Source organism: Grus americana, chromosome 3, assembly GCF_028858705.1.
Source record: "Grus americana isolate bGruAme1 chromosome 3, bGruAme1.mat, whole genome shotgun sequence".
Taxonomy (NCBI): Eukaryota; Metazoa; Chordata; class Aves; order Gruiformes; family Gruidae; genus Grus; species Grus americana.
In genome coordinates, this window is record NC_072854.1 from 97,757,584 (window position 1) to 97,783,657 (window position 26,074).

A 26,074-nucleotide genomic window follows, 5' to 3' on the forward strand; every position below is an offset into this window, starting at 1 on the left:
CAATAAATGATAGAGAGCGTGCACTGAAAGAACGAGAAAAATCAGGATTTTGCATATGTCAAAAGTTGGAACAGGGTAAACTGTAGTAGTTGAACATTGATGAAAGCCAACATTTTTCAAGAGTTAATCAAACTCGTATGTGAGTTGCACCTTCTAATTCTACTGCTTAAATATGGCTCGTGTCCTCTGATTTTTATCATCTGAATAGTATTAAAAGGATATAGTTCATATAGAGACTGAACTGCAGAGGAGTTCTGATTGTGTTTTCAGTACTGAATTTCCTACCTGCACTAATTTAAATCCACAAATTTTATCTACTTAGTATGCACAGTTCTCCCTCTCTCAAGACCTTTTGCTTGAAGTATCAAACTACTTAGGTTTCCTCTGTCTTTAGAAGGGAGGCACTTTGAGAGTTGTTTTCAAAGCTGCAGAGATTAATTTAAGCTTCTAGGAAAAAATATGATATCCTCTTCATAATTGTGAAACAGGTTTTATATTATTGCTTAGAGGTAAATCCCTACTTGTTCCTGGAAATGAACACAAGCACAGAAGAATAAAATCAGAAAGGTTAAGGCACCAAATGGTTTTCGATTAGCAAAGGATATAAAAGGCAATAAGAAGAGCTTCTGCATGTGTATTATTTTCCTTTTTCATCCCTTTTCTTCTGTAGTGTCCATTACTTAACAGAGATCAAGGGCAAGACACAAAAATACAGAGAAACTAGTAGCAGTGGCAGCTTTGTGCATTGATTTTCATAAAGAAGGTTAATTTGAGTAGATACTTATGTAAAGCGTTTTAATAAGCAGAGTTGCAGGGGCAAGAGCAGGCTAAAGAAGAGGATTCAAGGTGGAGATCTCTGATGACACTCAAATGTTTGCAAGCTTGCACTTTTGCAGAGCACTTTGTAGAAGGAAATCAAAATTCAAGATCTTGGAAAGACCATCTTAGAAAGATGGTCTGCCATCAACAACATGGTGTTCAGTACAGAGGACTTCAGAAGATTTAAAAAACAGTCAGACAGCTATCTTTCCAGGATGTCTCTTGCCTACAGAGCACCTGCTAATGCAGGGAGATGAGAGTTTATTTCATTGTTCCTGTCAAAGGGGCCCCAGTGGGATCTCTGTGTTTAATAAGTACCTCACCAGGAAAAAATCTGGACTGACTGAAGAGTGTCCAGAGAACAGTTGTTTTCCGTGAGGGTGGGAGTGGAGAGGAACACCTTACCTCAAGAACTTGGATTTTGAGGGTGAAACACTAGAAGAGGTTGCATATAGATATTTTGGAATCTGCTTTCTTGGCTGTTTTCAGGATTAGGACCATCAGGCACTTGTTTCATCGGAGAATGTTTAGACCCTGCCTCAGTGTTTGTATGGATTAGACGGTCTCTTGACATCTCTGCTGTTCTGTTTCCGTGCTTACTTGAAACCACTGCAGCTGTTTTCCACTTGAATAATTTCACAAAAAATAACCCAGATGAAATTGTGTCAAGTTAATGCTATGCGGCAGTGCTTGTGTTTCCAAAACAAGCAAACAAACAAAAAAAAAAATAACCCCCGGAGCAAGTGACAGCTGGAATGCGGGAAACCAAGATCTGAGATGTAAAAATCTGGACATAATGGTTTTTCTTTTCCCAAAGTGAAATGAAGGCCCCAGCTTGATCTGTTAGTCATCAATTTGTCACTGTACAAGTATGAAGTGCTAATACTCTCACATGTTAAGAGTGTTTCCATATAAAATGCTCACATACATATTTTCAGAAACGGTCTGATAACACCTTTAAAGCTTCTGAAATTCTGCACATCACCAGTTTCAATGAATAATAGGGGATGTACTTTTTCAATTTGCATAGAAACTCTGTCGTGTCTATCAATGTAACTTGCCCATGTAGGCAAACAGAATTTCAAATTTGGAGGCTGTAAGGCAAGTTAGAGAAAGAGGGAGAGTTAGCACCCTGTTCCTCCTATTCCAGCTTCCAAATTGCACGTGCGTGCAAAACTCCTTAACCCCAGCAAGATCTTCCCCTTCAGGCTTCAGTACTGCACAGTTTATCTCCATGTTTTTCTGTTTAGAAGTTAACTCACCTGGGTATTTCCCGGTCACTTGCATGTGAATGGGAAAGGTAAAACCTAAGTGGGATGATAATGATATAGGCGTCATCCCTGGTGTCAGAAGTGCGTGTCACGCACCCGCTCCCGGGTGCAGAGAGGATGGGTTCTACAAGGGCTGGGCTTGGAAAGTCCCTCTCCACTGTGCAGTTGGTATCAGCTTTCATATATCATCCAATATTTCCTTTTCATGCTTATATTCCGGATGACCTATACATCTTTTTTTTAACTGCATTTTTTTCCTCAGCACTTTTCTATATATTCAATGCTACTTGGACAACCTGTTTTTAAATGGCAAAGGAAGGTCTCTAGGAAGAGAAATTATGTGCTTTAACTGTCTAACCAGAAAGCTACAGGTTGTGCTTTCTATTTTGGTATCTTGAATTCTTTCCTTCATGGTAGCTAGGATGTGTCTGCTAGGCTTTTACGTGAAGCTCTGGAGGAGATAGCACCGTCAGTGCACAGCCCCGGTGCAGGAGCTCCGTCTCCTCTGTCCTGGGAAGGGAAAGGTGGGAGCATCTCCCTTCTCTGGGAATCCCGGCTGCCCACTGTGTGCGGCTGGAGCCCTGAATGAAGGATCACAGCAGCAGGAGTAAAGATACATTCCTGCCAGCACTTCAGAGTGGTTATAGATGATCATTCTACTGCCTTTAAAAAGCTTTTTGCTCAGTGTGTGGATTTTAAAGCCCCTTCCCTGTCTCCTTGGTTGTACTTGTACCGGCCCTGCTCCATCCAGTGGGCCAAGCTGCCAGCGTGCTCCGCAGACAGTTGCGCTGGCACTCGTGAGCGGATGGTACCACAAGGAAGCTGAAAGTTGAGGGATGCTTAAGTTGGCAAGGGCCAGTAGGCGTGGGGTTCATCGGGCTGTCCTCTGCTTACTTCACGGGGGTTAACAGCTTCCAGCGCTTTCTGTGTTTTGTTGTTCAATTACTGTGAAAAGTGAATGTTAAAGAATAGACAATTCAAGGATTCCATTTGCTGTTATGCCAAATGAATAGATGTTTTTCCCTGAGTAATAGTTGTTCACTTTGCAGGTGGTTGTTTTCATCTTACAGTTATTTGGAGGAGAAGCAGTGGCTAGAACTCTAGTTTTCATTTTTTTAATTATTTTTTTTTTATTATTTAGGTTTTTCACTTGCTGCAGTCGTACTTAGAATCAAAACAGCTCGTTAGTTTGGACTTTCAGCAGGGACTGGGTGACATCATTACCTGTATAAGAACCAAACTGTGGTTGGCTAAAAGGTAAGATAAAACACAAGGTATGTGTGTTTATACACATAGGTTACTAACATATGGAAGGCTTGGCTGATGAGGTTTTTTTAAGTTACTTTTTATTTTGGCAAGGTGGACAGATTTATTTCTCTAGAAACATGTAAAATGTAGATGCCTTATTGGCTTGCTGGTTTTTTAATCCAGGTTTTTGTGTTGTTTTTTGTGGGGTTTTTTTGTTTGGGGGGGTTGGTTGGGGGTTTTGTTTCGGTTTTTTGGTTGGGTTTTTGGGGGTTTTTTGGGGGTTTTTTTTCAAAAAGCAAGGGATGAAAAATCTTAAGTATACTGTACCTCTGTGCATTACAGGTTTTTAGTCTTCTCTTAGTTCATTCTCAGCTAAATGTAAGAGTCCAGTCATTTAAAAAAAAAAAAAAGCGTGAATGAAAATGCCTACAGAAGCAGCCCTTCTGAGGAAGGGATGAATGTTGCTTCTGGGCTAAGAAAAAGATGCCATATATAGAAGGTTTTTATGTTACTATTTTCTCTTTGACCTTTACAACAAAGTAGTAGGAAAATGTCATAGCAATTGTTGAAACTATCAAAAGTATTTAGCTGCCCACAAACAATCCAAGATAGTTTTGGAAACATTTTCCTTAGGTTTCTGTGAAAGGATCTTCAGATGACCTACATAGTGCAATCAAGAAACTTTTTTTCTATTTTTTTTTCTTTTTTTTTCTTTTTTCTTCTTTTTTTCTCCTTTTTTTCTTTTTTTTTTTTTTTTTTAAATCTACTTGATCTCATCAATTGCTTTGAAAGTTCCCACCAGAAACTTTAAAGGAATCAGTTGTGGGCAGCAAGTCCTTGCATGGATGAATAACAGGGTAAAATGTTCCAGAGTACAGTTTGCACAGTGGAGGGAGGTCACCAATGCAGTCTAGTGTGGATCTCTGATAAAACTTATGTTGCTTCATGATCGTTAAAAGCAAAATCTAAGTTATTTGGAGAAGGGAGGTCACTAGCAGGTTGAGGAAGTTTTCTGACAGTGTCGACAGAGTGGGAGTAATCAAAATACAGTGGATCTTTGAGAATTACAGAAGTGTGTCCTGAGAGAGTGAGAATGATGACAGCAGGTAAAACTTGGTGTAAATGTGAAATGATGCACATGAATAAAGCAGTCTGGACTTCACTTGGGGAAAGAATGGTTGACTGAGCACATTTTTTGTTTGAAAAAAATTCCTCTAATTCTTGGTAGAGCCCAAGAGGGGAGGGGGCAAATATCATTTAAAAAAAATGCAGAAGAGAACAGAAAACACGCTTAGGTTTGTGTATTGATCCGTGTTGTATATTTGAATATTATGTAAATCCCAAAGAAGATACAGTAGAAACGAGGAGCAATAAAAAGATGAAAAATAAGTACAGAATAGTTTCTAGATGGGGAATGACTAAATAGGCTGAGATTTTTTTTTTTTTTTTTTTAGCCTGGAAAAGGGACAACTGAGGGATGACATGGAAAAAATACTAATACTGTGAGTCACATGGAAAGGAGAGAGGTAATTCGCACCCCTGCCAAGGTGGCACATTTAAAAGAAACAATTACATTTTTAATGTAATTTTAGTTTAGCTATGCAATTCCCTGATGCAAGATACTGTGGACTTTAAACCTATCTGAATTTTTAACAAATGGTTGAAGAGAATCATGGAAGAAAAGCCCAGTGAGGTTACTAAGTATGTAGATATCACCATTGGCTCAAGAAATTTTTCAGCAACCTTCAAGGTTGAGAGAGAAGTTTTTGGCAAGTATCGCTATTCTTACGCTTCCCTTTCCTGTGCATCTGCTGTCTGCCCCAGTTGGAGATATCATGGTGGATTTGGTGGACCTTTTGACTTGACTCAGCATAAACTTTTTTAAGTCTTTAAATTAGAATGGTAATTTACTTAATTAAATTAAATCCATTGATACTTTTATAAACAAAAAACCCCAAACACCGAATACCAAATTCAGTAGAAAGATACTAGTGCTAAATGATTCAAACCTCATTCTCCTGCAGCAAATATGTAAGGGACAGGCTCTGTTCATTACAGATTTTAAGTAAATTCTGTGTTGTCAAAGTATTTTCTCAGAACTGGCCTTTTTAATACATTAGTCATATTAGTGCTGACACTTTTTTTTTTTTTTTTGGTATTACCTCCAGAAAGGAAATGTTTTCAGACTCTCTCTAAGGAATCCTGGTACATGGTGTAGGTATTTGCCTGAAGAGATGTATTTTCTCTTTCACTTGCTTGTAAAAAACCACGGCTGTATGTGCTAATATTAACCCTCTGTCAGTAGCATGTTTTCATTTTGTCAGTTTGTTGTAACCTCCTTTTCATATTCAGTTAATGCTATACATAAAGGTTTTTTTAAATGTCTTTCTCCCCATATTATAAAATTTTATATTACAAGCACGTAGGTTTGCAACACTAAGTGAAGGTATTGTTTTTTCTACAGGCAGAAACTCTTTGCAAATTTCCAATGCACTTTATCATTCTCTCTGAGCCCATACAGCCGTATGTCCTTAGGCACACTTTGAGCTAAGGCGTGTTTTCTTTTTTCTTTCTTTTTTTTAAGTCTTAAAAAAACCAAGTAAAATGTCCATGAAATGTTTAGTAACCAAATTTACTTCCAAAGATGTTTTAAACTTAACACTACAATAAATGATAAAGCTGAAAAAATTAGCCTTCTGCTTGAGATAAATGTGTTCAGCGTGGTGTGATTTAAAAACAAAACAAAAGCCCAACAAACAGCCCAAAGAAACAAAGAAAGATGTTGAAATAGATGGTAGTTTCTGGTAGTTTTAGTCTCCCACATTCAGCGTGCGGCTTTTATATTTGGCGATGTGGAGCTGACCAACCGTTCTGTGATGAATGGTGGGGTTTGGGGGGGGGGGTGGTTGTTGTTGTTGTTTTCTCCTTTGCTTGTATTAAAAGAGTTTTGGGAGGCTGCTTGGCAACGGAGTTGTGAAACTCGGTTAGTCCGTCTGTGCAGGTTTCTGGCTGTTGGGAGAGCGTGTCGGGAAACCAGCACTTCGTTCGTGCCCTGGTGTTAAGACTTCTCGCTATGCATCTGCTGCTGGTCACTCTCGGAGAGGGTGCTGCCTGCCTGGACCCTTGGTCCACGTCCAGGCACTCTTACCTTCTGTCTGTTCAGGCAAAGAGAATGAGTACCACAGAGAGAAGTTAATTCATCTCCATCTGTTTCTTCTGCCTTTCTCGTACGGAGATAACTTAGTGTGTCACCAATGCTGTAGTGCAGGGATTGTTTGAAAAGAGGGTACTATAGGCACTCACTGTTAATCTTAAATGGGTTAAAAAAGTTCAAGTAACAGGAAAGTAGCTCGTGAGTTTGGGGAAATGGGGAATTCTTTCCAAATATCAGTCTTCATTCACATTTCTATGCTAGTTCTGTAAAGTTCTTGCTGATGTTCTTTCAACTACATATTCCTTTGTACTATGGAACAAACTTCTCTAAGAAACTCTCATTTAATTACAAAAATTTGGATTGTGTAAGTACCTCTTAAATATGAGGCTCAGTTGTTGTGTATATATTTGGAGGAAAGATTGTCTGTCTTTGCTGTTTGCAAACTGGGGAGAGGGTTTATTTGGTTGGGGTTTTGTTTAACCTTTTCAGGGCCAGAATGTAATTTTCTTTCATCATAATGTTTTGGCGTACTCAAGAAGCTATTGCACATTCCCTGTAATATACAAATCTGTTCTCCCTCCTCCACTTCTCCGATTTTGCTTTAGAAAATAAAATAATGATTTGCATTCCCCAAACAGAATTTCATAAACCATTCATTATTTCCAACTAGTATTTTCTGTCTGTTGTGAAGGCAGAATGCTCATGTCAATGAAACATGGTTGCTTTTTCCCCTTCGTAGCATGTATTAGAGTATCAGAAGAAAAAAAAATTCCTCCACCTTCCTTGGTTTTTGGGGTTGGCTTTTTTTTTTTTACACCTTCAAAATACTAACTTTTTTGAATATTCAAAAACAGTATTCCCATTTTTGATGTTTTGATGAATGAGACCTGCCTTCTCAAAGTGACATTTGAAACTTTTCACTTTACTTTCAGGTTTATACTTCTTTTGCTGGTTTTTATATTGTTTTAGAATATGCTTGTTTGTTAGTCTAAAGTGATTCAGTAATGTTATTGCTTCCCTCAACCCCCACACCAGTGTTTTGTTTATTGTATTTTTTGCAAGTATGGGAGATGCAGGTTGTTTGAGAAGAACAGAAATTAAGAAATACATAAAATCTGCCTTGTTGGAGAACTGAGGTGATGGAATGAAGTGGTGGAAATTAGTCTGGTGAAAGCTTTAAAAAAATAATATATCAAGCTAAGCCTTTGAAAGAGTTCAAAGCTCTTTCATATGAATTTAAAAAAAAAAAAAAAAAGTAATGTTTAGCTCAACTGCATACCAAGGAGTTACAAGACTAACTCTAGGTGCCTTCTGCTTCATAAATACAGAAAACTAAAAAGCAGCCTTTGGAGCTGGTAATTTGTTATACAGAAGTCCCGGAAATATCTGTCTTGTTTCATTTGTAGCCTTTGGCATGGCAAAGTATTGGTATTGGAAACTTTGTGAAATCATGTCATTGCACAGCTTTGCTGTAGGATGCTGTCTTCCAGTGCTTTTAGTTTGATTTTTTTTTTCTGCCTTCCTTCTTACTGAAGACCACAGGAGGGGGAAAAAGACTTTGAGGTTCTGCCAGAAGTCAAATAATACATTCTGCTAACCTCTAGCCATGTGCCATTTCTTAGCTGAGAGCTTGTCTGCACTGGGAAAGTTTACTTCTAAGAAGGCTGCTTTCTTGAAACGAACTTGCGTGGAATAGCCTTGTATAAAACCAGCTGGCTTTGCATTTTGCAAAGAGTCACTAGTTTGTCCAGAATGGACCGCCTGCAGTGCGTGCTCTCAGCTTTATAACCCAAATATCCCGTGCTCTGAGGTGCTGCTGCTTAACTCTCTGCTTTATGGATCGGACTGTTAAAAATACAAACAGGTCCTGATGTAGGGGCACAAGCTTCAAGCTCGCACCAGAAATACATGCAAAAGTTATTCCAAGCTCGGGCTCAAAATTAGTTTCGCTGTCCACTGGGATACTTGCTGCTCAATTTTCTCCAGACTGACTCTAGGATCATCCAGCTTTGGAGGAGGGAGATCTCACAGGCGTTTTATAACACTACAGAGTATGTTATGGCCATGGCACTCCATCAAGCCTGTAGCGTCCCCTTTCCCCCGTCCGCTTTTGGGAGCGCTGTGTGAGTGACAACAGGCAGACAACCAGTTTTAGCTCCTGCCTAGAAGGAGCTTCATGCGAGGTGCATTGACACCATCTGTGTGGAAAGCAGGAACGTGGCTTCCCTGTGGTTTCAGGACTTTGTGGCTCAAAGAGTGTGACCTAAATATGCCCTTATTCTTCTCATTGCCCCTCAGGAGAGACAGAAGTAATTTTGAGTGAGCAGGCTATTAAGGAAAAAATGGTGTTTTGTGCTCTTTACGGTGGCTGTATGGAAGTTTCCAGAGACGCGCAGGTCTTTCTAGATCCAGGTGCAAGATGCCCATGGCTCTGCAGCTTTGCAAGCAGCCTCTGTGTGATTTTTGGGAGGAGGACATTACTTGGGAGCTGGAAGGGGCTTTTGTACTTTCAAAACAGCAAGAAGGCAACAACTAAAGAGAATCTAAGATCAACCTCCTTGGCAGAGTGGTCCTTCTCTTCAGATAGTTCCCTCTCCACTTCCTCATTCACTACATCAAGACGAACCTTCTTGTCCTTCCAAGCCCATGTCTGCTCTTGGCATCTTCCTGTTTCTAACTTTTCCACTTTCCCACTTCTGTCTTTAAAGTCTGCACATTGAAAAGTGCAGTTAATTACCTTTGTTCATTAGTGGTCTGTATGTATTATACAGCTGAGTTCAAAAATTGAAAAGTTTTAACGACTAAGCCTGGCTCTATGGAAGTCTATTTACTAGGTTTCAAATTGAAAAGTTACTTTCTATCAGCTGGGCTGGAGCAATAGTTCATATGCGTGCTCTTCCACCTGCAAAACATCAAGGGAAAACTTTTGTTGTCCTGTTCCAGCTGAAAGGGAAGCATACCAGTACCGACAGTTACGGCACATCAGGTGCACAGTGGTAGTTTATTAATCTGCACTTTCTGACCCATGAGCCTAATTTAACCTGGTTTGTCTTTGCTTTTGAGAGCAGAGTTGTAACAGTTATGTCATTGTTCATAAATGTGTTCTTGGAGGTATTGATTTAGATCTTAGGTGCTTTTGCATGCTAATTCAGGTTTCTGTGCTGCCAAGTCCACTCTTTCACCAGTTTTGATAATGGTATCCTTTACACAGCTACAAATGGTTTATTTAGGCAGTTGGCGATTGCTTGTTTTGGAACACTTGCTTTGGGTATCTGTAGAGATGTTTAATCTTCAGACTGAGGTTTAAGATGTACTTTGCATAAGATAAAACATTCTCTGACTCTGGTTCATAGGTATACCCCTAACTTAAATATGAACACTCAGGGAATATTAAGAATTTAATATGGTGGTTTAAAACGTGTTCCCTCTACCAATGCAACATTCAGAGCAGGCACAAACTGTGTATAATTACAGGTTTTGGACATAAATCCTCACTCATACCTGAAAACACTTTCTAATAAATAAACAAAAGAGTTTTAGCAGCTTGCCTCATTATAGGTGAAACCCCTGATGTTAATTGTGTAAAATATATTAAATTTGCACGTGGGATTAGTTTGACCTCTAAGTTTCCTAGGATGCTGCGAACGGATCACATGCGGTTCTCATTTAAGAGAACAAAAAAGAAAACAGACAGGATTATTTTACCAATCTGGTATGCTAAAACAGTATTTTATCAATCCGGTATGCTAAAACCAAAACACAGTCTTTCAGTATCATTCACCAAGGACAGCCAGAACACAAATTAATTTTTCTTAATAGCTGAAACTCAGGATGTTCTTGGTGGTATCACAATGAAAAAATAATTTGTGTGGCTTCTTTTTGAAGCAATAAATTCTCTGCCTTTACCAGGGAAAGTAACAGCAACATAGTAGTCTGGCTTTGGTGGTGGTAGAAAAACTTAAATCACGAGACCAGCAACTTTCCCTTTGGAGAAAATGCCTGCTATAATGTCGGCTGAGCTGGTCTTATAGAATGGGCAAGTCAAGGGGACTGCGCACATGGTAATTACTCCAAGAAGATCTTAACAGCACCAAGTAGGCAAGCAGATGTGCTGTTACTAGATGTTTGTATTTCTATGCGGGTGTTCCTGCGCTTCCAGGAACTCAGCAAGGATTACTTGGTAGTGTAGGCTTCATTATTATTTTTTTTTAATGCTTTCCATTAAATGTAGGTCTGTTGGCCGTGATGTTTGTTGATGTGCTGGTTTTGTATTACGTGGTTAAAAATGCTATGGACAAAGTTTAATAATTAAATCCATTATTAATGTCTCCTCAAGAAGACGAAAGGAAGGCCATGCATGTTATTCACTGCTACAGATGTGGGCTCTGAGAGAAAATAGATTAAAATATAAAGGCTGCCTTCTAAACAGATATACCCCCAAAACCCTCAGTCTTTAGAGTATTGCAGAATTTGCAGGCTAATAACCAAAACAATGGGAGATTTAATCTGTTAATCAGCTGCTCATTGTGATTTCCATAAACTTTGTCACCTCCATGAGTGACAAATGATCATTTTCCAGATCTCTCTGCAGGTAAATGTGGTCAGTACAAGGCCAGCTTTGCCTGGTTCGTCAGCAGCCCTCCAAGGATAAAACTCCATATGGATAGCCCCTTAAGGATTATGTAGTGTTGACTGTATCAAGACTCAGACATCACAGAAGATGTGCTTCTTGGTGCATTTAGAAGATATTTTAACTGATTGCAGGTCATGTATCAGAAGAATCTGGCCACCAGAAGAAAGAATACTTTGCAGAGATTTGCCATTCTTCAGGAAGGAGTAAGCTCATAGACTCATAGAATGGTTTGGGTGGGAAGGGACCTTAAAGATCATCTAGTTCCAACCCCCCTGCCATGGGCAGGGACACCCTCCATTAGACCAGGTTGCCCAAAGCTGGAAGTTGATACAGAGGGAGAGATACACTGTAAACCTAAACTTTAATTGCCTGTCTGCCAGCCTGAAGAGCTGAGATTATGGAAGAGAAAGGCAGACTGGGAAGCTCAGAATAGGAAGGTGCATAGACATCATCCCCGAGTACCAGCTGGCAATAGGACATCTTGGACTTAAACCAAATTCTTCCCTGCGTTTATGCTAGAGCTAAAGGTGAAATTTCAGCCTCAATTGTATGTAAATTATTGACTCATCAGAAATGTTTTTAAAGTTCAGAAATACAAGAATTGTATTGTAAAAAGGCTTTTGCAATAGCACCCTGTGTGTTAGCTAGAATATGATGTTTAGGAAGCCAATTTGATTATCTATTGGAAGCAAAAACTGTATGTAATATTGGTGGATAGAAAGTAGGAGAATTAGGTTTTAAATTCAACACCAGCAGGCTGATTTATTTTCTGCCAGCTAAAATACAAAATTTAATAGATGCTGCCGAGGGGTTTTTTTTGACAGTAACATGTTATTTAAACAGAAGAATAGGGTGACATTTAGGTATTACAGATTTTCTTTTAATACAGGGCTATTCCTAAAATACTATTGATAAATTTAATCCTGTGAAAAGGTCTTCCAGGATTTTTAGGCTTTCAGCCTTTCCAAAGGCTCCAGCAACATACAGCATTACAGTAAGAGTGACTCTTTCACTAAAGACCAGAGAAGGCGTAGGCAGTTCATTTCATTAACTGATCGCTTTGGAAGCTGAAATGAAAAGAGTCACACAAGTCATAAGGACGATTCTCCTCTTGTTCGCAAAGCAGCTATGAATCGGCCTTTGAAAGAGTTGCCCTTGTTATCTTGCCAGCTGGTTTCTTTGCCCTGACGCTTAAGAGCGTGTCGTGAACTTTTTGGACAAAATACAGGGATTCGTAGGTGGCTTTGTAAGTTGTGTAATTTTGACTGGAGTTCTACATTAGCTTCATTCATGAACCAAATCTTGTCACTGGTTTTTAAAGATTGGGGCTGAGAGTAATCAATTTGAGTGTGTAGATTAGAAGTAGCTAACAGTCATCTAAACGCTGTACTTTACTCTGAAAAAATGCTGGCTGACACTCTGTGTAGTTATGCATTGTTTTACTATGATGAAAACTGTGATGTACATATTACATATTATTAGGAGGAAATTCAATTTTGTTAGCTATTTAATACAGATATATTCCAGTTTGACAAATGAGATTAGCTTGTATTCATGAAGCAGCACTGGCTGAAAGATTTGAAATCTTTCAGACTCTTCTAAGAGTTTGGAGACTGCAAAACACAGACTTTTTCTGGGACCTTTTACAAAAGTTCTGTTTTAGTTATCCCTTAGATAGCTAACTACACTAAGATACCTATAGCTAAACTAATTCATGAGAGAGATGTTACGGGTTTTTATTTAATAGACATTGATTGGCAGGTAGCATTTGAAATTTGTTGAGTGCTCATTGAGAGTTTGAGCAAATATGCTTTGATTTTTGTGTCGTTAAATGTTTAGTAAATATCATAAGTTGCTGTATATTTATAGTACTTGTTCTGCTAATAGTTCTGCAACATCTGTTTCCTAATGAGGAAGAATATGAGCAAAATAAACTCCCCCTTTGGCAAACACTGAATTTTTATTGACTAGAATAACCAAAACCTAATATTATGAGCATTAACACAAGGAGCTTTGATTTCATAATCAGTGACTTCTATCTGTCTTACTTATGTAACAAATGCAATGTATTAATGTTACTGTTGTTGTTGTTCATCTGTAAGTGAGGTGATGCTCTTTTGGAAAAAGAGGAATAATCCAGAAGAAAATATTTGTCATCTTTTTAAGTCATCTGACTTAGGGTCATTGAAAATTGGGGGTTTGGGAAGAGAATGAGAATCTGCAAAAGTTGTGCATCAAAATTTTTTGGTATTTTCTCTACATAAAGGTTTGTTGGCGTACTCGTTTATATTAAGAAATCTGAATGGTTATAAATGGTGTCCTGTAATGAGTAGAAATGATGTTTAAGGGCCTCTGCAGGCCTTAGCGGTTAGAGGAGCGAAAGCTTGTATATTTAGTTTGTTTAAATCTTTTTCCCAGTGTTCTGACAGAGTTGAGGCCAAATGTGTGAGCTTGCCATGTTCTTTGCTCCTTGGTGTTTCCCTTGGAAGAGGAGGTAATTTGCTCTGTAATTCATTAATGTTGATATTCTTTAAAACAAACAGTAATACAAGAGAAACTGAATTTTGGAAGTTAAGCCATGTGTTCCTGATAGAGTTGAAACTGTGTGTGTGAGCAGGGCACACAGGAGGTCCGTGACCACACGTTGCTGATTTCTTCAATAAATGCCAGTTTGGTTTGCATCAGATCTGCCATCCAAAATAAGCAAACCAATGACAACCTTAAATTCAGCATGACTTAACTGTAAAAGGTGAATCAACCTTTTAAAAAATAATATTTGCAGAGCTCCAAACTGTCAGAGTCTAGGATTGATTTCACGTTACGTAGACCTAAGCTGCAATCAGTGGTACTTAAAGGCGGTAAAGGCAGAACAGAAATCAAAGCGGTCCCAGCGCTACTGTAGGTAGCCAAAGCCAGCTGGAGTATTGCACATGGAGCTTCTGAACCTGCCCGCTCTGATTTACATCTACAGGGAGGGAATATCTCCTGAAGGGTACACTTCCTGATTCACCGACCAGGCAGTTTCTTGTTGAAAACAAATAGCTTATTGTTAGTCCGGTCATATAATATTCTATAAGTGCTTAGCCTGGGCCTCTTCAAAGGCATTTGAACAGGAGCCTGTGAATTTAAAAGGACTATTTAGTTCCATTAACCTTTCTCTCTTGAAAAAATTCCTGGACTCTAACGGCTAACAAAAGGTTTCCTCCTGCCAGTGACTTCAACTCTTTTCTAATTTTATATTCACATACCAGAATTGAAAATGAAATTACAAAGTCTGACTACCCTAATCCCAATTACTTGTTCAGCATTAATGATAAGAAATTGGCTAGATTTGGAAGACTTTCTTTTCAGGTTCTAATCCAGAAATCTGCTATAATGTGTCAAAATTAATAGTATGGAAAGTGGCACCTGTGTTTTCAGATTTGTCTAATGTTCAGCCATGCCTACCTAATAACAACAACTACCTAATAATAACAACTGAAAAAAGACACTTTTTTCCAATACTGAAGATACTGTTAGGCTGGAGCTCTGGGCAGTTGAAAAATATCTGTAGACCTTTTAAAACCTTCAGTCCCTTGAACTTTTTTGACTTGTGTTCTTTCAAGTCACCTTAGATTTTCTGTGGAGTTTTGTGATGACCCAGTATGGACACAGCAGCTCCTCCTGTCATTTTTTCGTTCTCCCTGATTAAATTAGAAACACGTTTCCTCTGGGCCTTGTTCTTTCTAAGCAGTAATCCTTTCTGTCCCTGCCTGTGCTTCTAAAGGTTGCAGGTGTCATCTTCCCCTCTGCCTGGCAGGTCAATTCTGTGGCGCTGCTTGCCTTTTACATGTTACTCGGGGCAGACAGCCTTTGACCTCTCTTCAGTCAGATGTGCCGAAATATTCTGCAGTATTGGCTGTTGGTGAAATTTAACTCAGTGGTCATCTGTGAGCTGAATTTTATTTCCACCTGGACAGTCAACCTCCTGTACTTAGAGCATCATGAAGGAGTGCTAGAAACTGTGGGATGAGCTTCTAAGTGCAGTGAGATTCCTGGAGCAGGCTGGCAATAAACTCTGTATCCAAAGAGAAACAAAAAGCAACAAGATGAACTTCTAAAAATTATATTTTAATGCATCTGGGCACAGTATGTAGGGTGGCCATTGGGTCTTTGGTACCTGTGGTTAGACTTCACAGATCTGCTGTCATTACACCAACCTACTTGCTAATGTAGACAAAGTATTACTTTAATGAGGTATGGATCTCTGCCTCACTAGCCTGCTGTTACTATATGTGTGTAGTAATATGAATATTGTTTTGATATCCATTTTATATTTCTGTGTGGACATACCCTTAGATGTGAGAGTCCTAACCATCTCTAGCTCTGTCCTGTTCAGAGTCACATACAGTTTGTCATCTGGAGCGAGCATATGAGGTATTTGTTTCCATTAATATCCAGGTTGGAAGGGAAATGAACTCATTTTGGGGTTTTGAACAAAAAAAGGAACACTGTTCCAGATGCCTGGAGCTCCCACCCTTGCTACTGCTGTGACTTTCTTGTTTGGAGACAGATTTCCTCAAAGCTTGTTTATGAGAACACCACTTTATTTGGGTATCTGTGTTAAAAATGAAACATCTTGTACTCTTCCCGCTCTCATTGTTGAAGTTCTGCACGAACAGGTCATCTTAAATACTGCGCAGTGCATCGTTTGAAATGTTCAGCATGTGATTTTTGGCTGTCAGGTCTGTTATGCAAATCATGGTTTGATTGTCTTCAAGACTGAGCTTTCTGCTACAATTTGAACAACACTGAAATTTCTTGGGTTTGGAAAACTGAATTTCCTGTTGTGTCTGTCTGGCACATACGGCTGAGAATTCACTAACATCGCCAGAGCAATAGAGCCAGCCAATAACAAACGTTTGGCGTGTTTTATGCTAGAAAAGCCTCATTTCAAAGTCAAAACATGCATATGCGTGTACTCAAAATGAAGTGGTAAATGCTTAAAAGCTGGAGCAGAACAAAAAACCCATGTCAGCATTGCTTTTGTCACTTCTTCAGTAAAGGTTGCGTCAGCCATGTTTTTCCCAAGGCACAGTTTGTACGCTGGAAATTTTCTTTCCAGTGAAATGACTGAATAATAAGTGAGTCTTCCGTTTTTCAGGGGAGCTGAAGTGCAGTAGTAGGCCCATTATGTTCCTCATCTTAATTGAAATGTCAGGGCTGCTTTCGTCCTTTCTATAAGTACTTGCGAGAGACATCTTGGTTTCTTTGTCTTCTAAGCCTTTGACTGATCTGTCACTCTCCTTTCTCATGGGTTGAGCCTCCTAACCCTGTGAGTATTTTTTGGTGGTGCTTTCACACAGATTTCTGAAGAACAACTTGGGCAACAACTGGATGCACAAGATACAGAAGAGAGGTTCGCTTAGGGTGGATAGAAATTAAGTCATCTTAATACAGCTTTTCAAAAATAGGCCATATTAAAATTGCTTTGGCTTCTTATGGATGGTATCAGTTCTTATCAATGTGCATCTTCTCTGCAGGCAACCTTTTAGCTCTTGTCCTTTAGGGCAAGTGGTAAGGGGCAAGCATGGAGAAGTTTTGGGTGGTTCATGACTACTTCACTAGCAACACAGCATCTAAAAAGTTTCTGTTTAAGCAAAAAGGAGAAAAAAAAACTTTTCAAAAGATCCTGCTAACACATAGTCTGCTATGTGGTATATGGATGCCTAATATTGTAGGCCATAAAAGAGAGCATGAGTGATTTAGGCTTATTATGGAGTTTATTACTGAAGGTGAGAGTAGTGTTTCTGGTAAAAGTTGTCTTTTTTGACAGGGTAGGCTAACTCTTCATAGGCAAATACAGCTGCCAAACTTCTACGCAAGAACCTCAGACCTTTCATTTTTATGTCATGATCACATGTCTTATTTTAAAAAGTTTTTTTCTTGAATTTTAAGGACATTACAGAGTTGAGAATGTTTATTGGAACATTTTTAATTAACAATTTTTTGAAAGAGTTTCAGACATCAAGATAAGCATACAAAGAAAGTGCCAGATAAAATAAAAATGAAATACTGAACAGAATTAGTCATAATTTAAGCTTCTGCTGCTTGATTCTAAAAGCTTTTGGTTTAGTGCAAGTCCCATTGGACTCATCAGAATAATTTCTGTGTTTTGAACTGAATTTCCTGTTTGTTCACATATTAAGTTATATTTTAAGAAAAGTTTTCCTGGCTGAAGCATATAGTAATAACAATATAAAGAAAAATGAAGATGTTAACCTAAATTTACTTTTCTAATTGGAGAAGAAGTGTCTATCACTTGCGACTTGAAAAGGTAGAGCAGGAAGTGGCTTATTACTGATTTGCATTGTACACACAAAATCCCCAATATTCTTGTCTGGAAAAAAAAAACAATCTAATTTTAAAAACATGCATACCTCTGTGGTCTTCATCAGAACAGTGAGAGCGCTGTGGCCATTGAAAAGAGGTAGTAGGTACCTTTCATAGGAAATTTTCTCTTTTAAGAACTGTAACAATAAGACCTGAAGACTTATTTTTGTTAATGCATTTAGTTACACACATTATCTATAAACAAAACAAAGACGTCCTAGTTGTCAGGACAAGCTGATTCATCCAATAGTAATGAAATGCATAAGCTGTGATGTGGTGGAATGGATGGAGGAAGGGTGCTGCCATTCTGCTGTCGTTCAGAATGGACCAGGAAGCCAAGCTTAGGTAACTCAGCCTAATTATTTTGTACATGCAGTCTAATTTGATGAGTAGTTGATCTTCATTAATTAAGTAAAATAGACACACCAAGCTGGTGTGTTTCACCGCTGTTTCTGAGCATGGATGTTATAAGCATGTAATCTTGAGTAATTTGAATTTTCTAGGCCCAATCCTTGTTTGGTGACCAGAGCTGCCTATCTTGATGTCCTTGTGATGCTGAGTACTCACCTGGGGAATTTTGAAAAGCAAGGTAAGTCAAATGTACTGTTCTGTAAATTGGATGGAATGTCTGTGGGGAAAGTTCTGAGCTTTGTTGAATCCGGAGAAACAATAATATATTACTTGTACTCGTGGTATCTACTGAATGCTGCTTTGTATAAAAGGGACCTTTATTCTGTCTTCTGTAGAGCTAGTCCTGGGGATTGTTGGTAAGAAGAATGAGATAGGGCTTCATGTCAAAGCTTGAAGTGATGATCTTGCAGTATTCCTAATCCTAGAACTGTGCGACAACAAAAAGACATCCCCTCCAGTGTTCCAAAATGTTTTTCTGATCCAAGGTTGTAAATACAAACAAAATCCAGACCCCGGAATATTGCTACTTTAACCTTTCCTGAAAACCACAGAGATGTTCCCTCATGAGACACCTGAAAGTGTTTGAGGAGCAGTGTTTTCTCATCTTCAGAAGTTTTGTAAGAAACAACTCTAAGAGCTTCTTTCAATTTCTGGTTTTATATTGATTCTTTATCACTGTGAAGTTTTTGAAGGACCAGTCAGAACTATCAGTGGTTCTAGAGATGTAGAATGTTGTTTGCAACAATACGAAACATACTGTAAACAATAAGGAAAACAAAGGTATGGAGGAAGGGATACCCTTTCAAGCGTGACTGTGTACAGGCAACTTTCGGTCAGCTGTAACTAGCTGCTTTGTGGGCCTGTTTTGTTCATTTCTTATGAACAAGTGAGTAATAAATTACCTTGTCAGTCCAGGAAGGCAATTAAATAATAGTTCTTTCATTTCATTAAAATTCCTGTTGACTAGTTTTAACATTGCATTTAAGTCATTGGAACCATTCTTTATTTCAGATAGGCTTGTTTTGGGGGCTGTTCTTAATTTTAAAACCAGTTCCTTTTGCTTTTTTGCTTAGACCTTTGGTAGTAGTTTCATTTTAATTCCATAATTGCTCTTCGTGTGATTTCTTGTGAATGCACAGTTCAGATAGTGATAGTTGTCAGGAAAATGAGTTGATGATGAACATGTCTGAAATGAACTTCTTCAGACAGGTTGATGCTGAATCCAGCCCTTATAACAGAAGCACAGACATATAGAAAATATGTGACAGGTGGGTTCCACTATACCAGAGGAAGATGGTTAGGGTTCTTGGGGACTCCAGGAGATTAGTCTGATCTTTTGTGTCCTCTGAAGAGTCATTCCTCTCTCATGGGTGCCAGATGTCAAGATGTACTCTTCGGTAGAGGAAGTTTCCAGATGGTGTTGCACCGTAGGTCTCGTTCTGTCGGGCACTGACCACTGTTTGTGACTAGGTAAGGGCTGCGTGCTTTATAGGGAGGAATGGAGCACCCTAGCTATATAAAGCAGTTTCAGTATAGCATGTCTCTGGGGCTAAGTTTTTTCCTGGCTCTTTAATGTTTGGTTTGGGTAAGCTGTATCTACCACCAATAATTCGTATGTTACAATATATATATTTACTTATTTTTGTTATTTATACAAAATAAAGTTTCTTAAATCCTGATAGGCCATTGACCTTAGTGATTATCCTTTGCAATACAGTAAAAAGTCTAGCTGTGTATCGTACCTACAAAATAAACAAAAACAACCCCCAAAGTCCCCTTCAACCATATTTGGGCTCATCACCCTTCTTTTTAATTTGAATACTCCTTTTTTAAAGATAGATCCTCTTTGGAATATTAGTTTTTACACTTTTTAAAAATCACGGTCCTCTACCTCTGTTCATGTCCTTTGTAGTATGAATCATCCCAGTCTTTCTGTATTCTCTTCATATGAGGTTTTTTCCCTCTGCTTCTGATTATTCTCATCACTCACCCTTCAGCTCTTATTTTTGTATTTTCAGTTATGAAGGAACAGCCAGTATTCCAGGTTAGGGCTCCTTATTAGCTTTCTTAGTGGGCATTACATTTCCTTTATCAGTCTCTTTCCCATTTCAGTTATCTTCGAGTTTTTTTGTCTGTTTTGGTTTTTAAATAAATGCTACACATTTGCAAAGGTTTTTATTGACCTCTCCAGACCAGGAAACTTGCCTCTTTTTTTTTTTTTTTTTTTTTTTTTTTGTAAATGCCCGTGACTTGTGATTAGCCCTTTGAGCCTGAGGGACCGCACCGTGCTGCGGCTGGATTACTGACTGTAGTGGATTCGTCTATTTTTCAAAGCTCGTGTGGGCTGTTCCAAACCTGGGTGCTGTAGGGTACAATTTCTGTAGGAGGAAAGCAATTATTTTTGCAGGCGCTCTCTGCTCAGGGATAGTTCATTGGTATTGTCTTGCTTAAAAGTTTCATTTCTGTATAGGTTTAAAATTATATATTGCAGGCAATATCTACAGAGAGTAGAAACTTAGACTGGAAATTTGGTTTTGAAAACTTGAAGATACATTAGGGACAATTTTATATATCACAGGCAGAAGGCCATCCAAAATGAAGGAGTAATATGTTTATATTAAATTCAACCTGAGTGTCTCATGACGCAGCAAGAGAAAGGCTAAACTCAGCAGTTAAAAATGAATGTTTTGAGTCTCACATTTAAATGTACAGTAAGGAATAATTATTAACTGAAGCTTTATACTTTGCTGAGATTAAATATCTTACTCATATACATGTATCTCTGGTTATAAGCCAATTTTTCTCTGTTTTAATCTTGATTTGTAAAGTTGTTTCAATGAATAAAGGGTGAAGGACAAATCCAAATAAAACTGTTTCTTGATGTGTTTATCTAAGGGGCCCCAGGAAGTGCTGTATATGAGTTCCAGGCCACGGGCTGAAACTGATTTTCATCAACAGAAATGGGAATGCAATGTAATGAGCCTGCAACTGGTTAAAATCAGACCACTTCTAATTGATTATGCCTGTCTAAAGGGGCTACAATTACAAAGAGACTTTCAGAGTACAACCCTGCCTAGGCCTTTGCTACATTACGATTATTTTCTGTAAGTGATTTGTTGTCTTCAATTAATAAGATCTGTCTCTTAAAGTGCAGGACAGCCCTTAGGGAATTTACTTCACAAATTCAAAACAATTTAAAATGTCAGATAAGGAAGGCAGGGAGTAATGGATACCAAAAGCATCTTGTCCAACTGAAAATTTATTGCTGGCCAAATGATGATTATTTATCTTAAAACAAACAAAAAAACCCCACCCTGCAGTTACTCTGATTTGCTGGTTTGGATGGAAGTGTTGCCTGATTCATGTCACTGGGAAAATACAATTTTCTTTCCTTGAGTTGATAGGCAAATCTAGTGCATCTTTTCCAGCTCCTCATGTGCCCGAGTGTCTTCTGATGTACAGAGACAATACATAATGCCAAGACTATGTAAACTCACAACATTTTTTTTCAGTTATCCGTTGTGGTTGGAACTTAAAAAAAACCTGAAGCAAGCCTTTTTAAAAAAAAAAAGTTAAAATATATAAATACAAATACTATTTTTGCCTTTATTGAGAGCAAATAAAAGTTCTTACTAGATTTAGGTTTATTTGATGAGCTAATGTCTGTCATCAGTATTAATAATTATTAATAATATCCAATGAATTTGTTCTTGCAGACCTCTTTGGTATATTGTCTTTGCAGTAACTGTTTTTATAAACTGGGAATCACCGATGTCCAGGGTCTAATGGGTAGAACAATGCAGTCCTCTGCCAGAGGATTGTCTGGCACTTGTACCCTGCCAAAAGGCAGTTAAGTTACTCCTCTAGAAGTAAACCAGCACCAGAGGGAGTCGTGTAGGAATAGGGGGAAGTTCCTGAACTTCACACTTCAAACATTACTGGAGGAAGTGAATAACACTTGTAGGCCTCTTTGGAAGGGAAAATTGCCTCCAAGTCCAGGTGAGAACATGTCCAGCCTTAGCTGTGTTTAGAATTATTTGCAAATTCACAAGTCTTGATCAGCAGGAGTTAGGAGGAGAGGTCTATCAAGCTGTAGTGCTACAGATCCACATGTGCATGTGAGATTACGCACTTGTCTCTGAATAAAAGTCAGGGAAGTCTCTGACAGAAGTAAGGAAAAAGGTGAAAGAAAAATTGGCTGAAGATAATCCTTCCAAGTTGTTCTTTTATCCTATATATATGCTGTCAATCTCCTGGCTGGTTTGGCCTGTTAGTGAGTATAGTGTCTTCAAAATTCAAGTTTGCTGAGAAGGAGAAGACATTTGAACAAGATGTCAAATAGGATGAATCTATGATTTAGGAGAAGCTGCCTCTTGAAGTCTAACCATGCATTTTTCCTTTACACATTTGAAGTGGAAGAATTTGCGAAAGTTCTTGAGATTTACCAAACTCCACTGTTGTTGTTGTCAGTGGGAACAGTTACTCAGTAGTTACGTAATTAATCCTGTTCATAAATAGATTGTTTTGATATCAGAATGGAGCAGCCAGTATCTGCTCTCACTAATACATTCTTTCCTTTAGTTTTCCAAAAACAGACTTACATTTTCTTACTGTCTTCCAAACAGCTAAAACTTTTGTAGATGTAGCTTAGTTAAGATTCTTACATTCTGCTCATGAACAACAGAAACAATTGCAAAAAATACTGTGCATTGCACATGTGTGTATGAGATCAGAAACACGGGCAATTATGTACAACTGTCTGCTTTTTTATGCTCTCAAATATGACAAAATACTGTGTTTTAAATAACATATATTGCAAGTACCATTCTCTTAGTTATATTCATCCTATTTAATTAGAAATTATAAAATGTATTGGTAGAAATAGCATGCATTATCAAACTTCTAGATGCTTTGTAAAGAAATCACAAATCGTTTTTTAAGTTGGAATCTCTTAAACGTTTTGCCTGAATTATATGATTTGTAGGACTTTTAAATAACCTTTGAAGGTTGAGCCCACTTTTTTTCTATATTGTGCTTCTTACTCTTGTTATTTTGAAAATAAGCTAAATGGTAACTAAAACAAGTTTTTCTGCAGGCTAACTTAAAAAATGATAGTGTTTAAACAGTAAAAATTTCACAGGAATAACTAGGTTGGTTATTTTAGCCATGATTTAACTTTCTTTTCCTAGATCCCTAAGAAGTAAGGTCAAACAGTTATTTGAACAAAAACACTGGCAGCTTGTTAATGCATGTTTTGGTTATTTCTTCTAATTAGCTTAAACTTAAGAAATTCCATCCAAACAAATTGAGAGCAATTTTTGTTTGCTCTGTCAGAAATTATACAAACTTTGTGCGCCAGTATATTGACTGTGGCGCTTGGTCCATGTTGTTATTCTGACTTACAGAAAGCAAAGATTTAAAACATTCATAGAATTGTCTAAGCGGCCTCCTGACATTAGGTAAGTCAAAAGGAAGCGGAGGTGGGTACCCAGTATTCTAATTCAACGCCGACAGGAGAATGAAGAAGTTGAGCAGGGGACTGTTGGAGGTCCAAGAGACAGGGAGTGCCTGGGAGTTGCACAGGTAGTTTAACATGCCAGGGGCAGATCAAGTGGGGGATGTACTATGTTAAGGTGGCCCAAAGACAGCGAGTGTGGGACAGAAAGACAAAGCAAATGGACCAAGGCCAACACGAATAAGTGCTGGGAGAAAGGAGGCGGAGGTGTGCCACGCCAGCGGGCGGTCAGGGAAATGTCGGCGGCGGAACTCGTAGCACAGATGCGGGAGGAGGAAAGTAGAAGTGTTTTCAGAAGGATTGTTGGGGACGCAGTGAAAGGAGGAAGGTTGTGGAGGGTGGAGCATGATATTGCTGGAATGCTGTGTTCAGTAGGGAATGTGGAAGGGTGTTACAGGAAATCAGTGCTCTCGGGAAGTAAAGTCGATCGTGTTTGTTGTTAGCAGTTAAGATTCCATCCCCATGTGAAGATGGAAACTGCTCCTTCTGAAATCTTGTTTCAAGTTCTCTTTAGATTCCACCATGTACCACTGACTGACTTGCACTGTCTCCGTGGGGTTTTATGGTTTTCTGTGAATGCAAAAAAAGTGGAAAAATTGGTACTGTGCGAGAGAGAAGCTGTAAGAAAAATAGCAGTCTCAGTGTCCAGATAAAATGCTTTTTCCCCCCCTTTCTTTTCCTTTGAAAACTTTCCCTTATACTGGACAAAATGCAATGGGATACTTCTGTCCTCAACTGTATAATATCAGTGGATTCTGTTAATCACTCATGTTTGTAGTTTTGAATTGTATTGTGAGTACTGATGCTGGGTCTCTGATGTTGCAGATGTCTTTTAAAAATGCATCCTACTTAAAATATGCTCTTTTCCTGATCATCAAGTCATCTTAGTTCTGCATTGTAATAAAGTATGGTTTTCTGTTGTCTTTGGGGTTTTTCTGTTTACCGGTGACTTTGCTCGATCCACTTTTAATAAAAAGGGAAAGTATGAAAGAAAATACTTTTCCTTAATATTTGTCTAGGAAAATCTCTTCCTGGCACCAATTACCTTTCAGCCTTCTCTCTATTCATCTGATCTCTTCAGATACCTTTGGATAGGTGGTAGTTTGTGAGTGCAAAGGATTTTAACCTCTTCTCAGCCCATAAATAATTGCAACTTCTTGCACACCTTTGTGAATGATGATGAATACCCAGATTTCTTATGCTAGGGCCCCCTTCCCATAACATTATACTGCAGACACGGCAGCATTTCATTGCTGCTTCTTATAATTTTTGTCTGACTTTGCAGAGTGTCAGTAAGTTTTCTGATGTCTGTAATAATTTCTCCCCTTTTTGCCTGGTCTATTCTTGTTTTCTGGAGCCTCTAGTAGGAAGATGGAAGATGGCATGGATGCTCAAGGTGCTGCATACAGGAGTTAATCTCTGTATTTATCTCAAAGCGTGCGAATACTAAATGTATCACAACCACAAATACAGAAAGAACAGCCCCTCACCCAATATGCAGAGAGGTGTCCAATTGGCAGTAGCCTAGACAGCCATTGTAAAATTACCTAATCCCACAGAAATACATAATCAGTCCTGTTCATCAGCTAGCAAGGTGATTAAACAAGTTTAGGTTTTAAATACAGAAGGAATTCCAAAGACTTCTGTCACTTTTGAACACATAGTAGATTTTTTTTTTAGATGAAAGATCAGCTGAACTGTCCATCAACTGACAGCTTGTAAATCCCTGCGCAGGGAAGTTTTTCTGTCCTTACTGTATTTATCTATTTATTCTGGGAACAGCCTATTGAATAGTGCCTGCCTGCCACTGCTGAGGAGCAGAAGAAAGTGGTCAAGTAATTGTTGAAGTTTCACAGCCAGGCAGGCCGGCCGCAGGTTTTGGAGCTGGCTAAACTTTGAGGAGGTTTGTAGGTTTGTAGCTGGAGATTCACCAGGTCTGATCATTCCATTCTGCCTCTCTTCCTTTTTATTTTTAGATGATGGAAGATCATTCAACTTCATGTAACTGACTGTGAACATCAGTTGATCACAAATAGGGTTAAAAAACCCTATCCCCTCAAACCTAGATGATGTGACATAGATGTTGTATGGATATCTCAATGTAGTGGACATAAAGGGATTGAGGAAGACTGGGTTGTTCATGCATTGTGTTGAGGAGAACCAAGTTTTTGTGTAAGATGTGGCCCTTCCTAGAAGACAGCCAAAGTTCTTCTGTCCTGCAAATGAAGCAATCCTCGGGTGGTAGTGGTGGAATTAATCCAGTTAATTCTTGGGGGCTCTTTTGCATCTGTCAGAATCCTGGAAAAGACTGCTGTTTGCCAGGATCCTTGTTTGATCAGCCAAAATTTGCTCTTTCTTCTTGCAGCAGCTGGTTGTTCAAACTGTACAATGATTTTTGCTTGTAAATAAAAGTATGTCTTTACTGTATCTTAGCAACAGAGACAGACATTTACTTTGGGAACCAGCGTGGTTTTAGTCAGATAATTTTGCTATAAGCCAAATAAGAGAGTTTACTTAAAGTTAAGCAGAAGAGAAAACATTTATATGAAAGCCAGGAAAGATTTCTTAGTGATGAAGTTGAAAGCAGGAATATTTCCACTGCATTGTAATAAGGCAGGGGCTTTCTTTCCTTCTGTACGTATTTGTGTGAA

At 38.6% G+C, this 26,074-nt stretch overlaps 1 protein-coding gene across 9 annotated transcripts in view; it reads left to right on the top strand.

The window, feature by feature from the left end:
• THADA (THADA armadillo repeat containing) overlaps positions 1-26,074 on the top strand; it is a 167,381-nt gene that overhangs the window by 100,321 nt on the left and 40,986 nt on the right. For 8 of the 9 annotated variants that reach the window (XR_008576303.1, XM_054819825.1, XM_054819822.1 and 5 more), the window contains 2 exons: positions 3,232-3,347; positions 18,001-18,086. Coding sequence is in view for 8 of the 9 variants with exons in the window: in XM_054819825.1 (XP_054675800.1) it covers positions 3,232-3,347; positions 18,001-18,086 (202 nt within the window). In the remaining variant the exon portion in view is untranslated. The remainder of the gene's footprint in view (positions 1-3,231; positions 3,348-18,000; positions 18,087-26,074) is intronic. The other variant, XM_054819829.1, reaches the window with a different exon arrangement.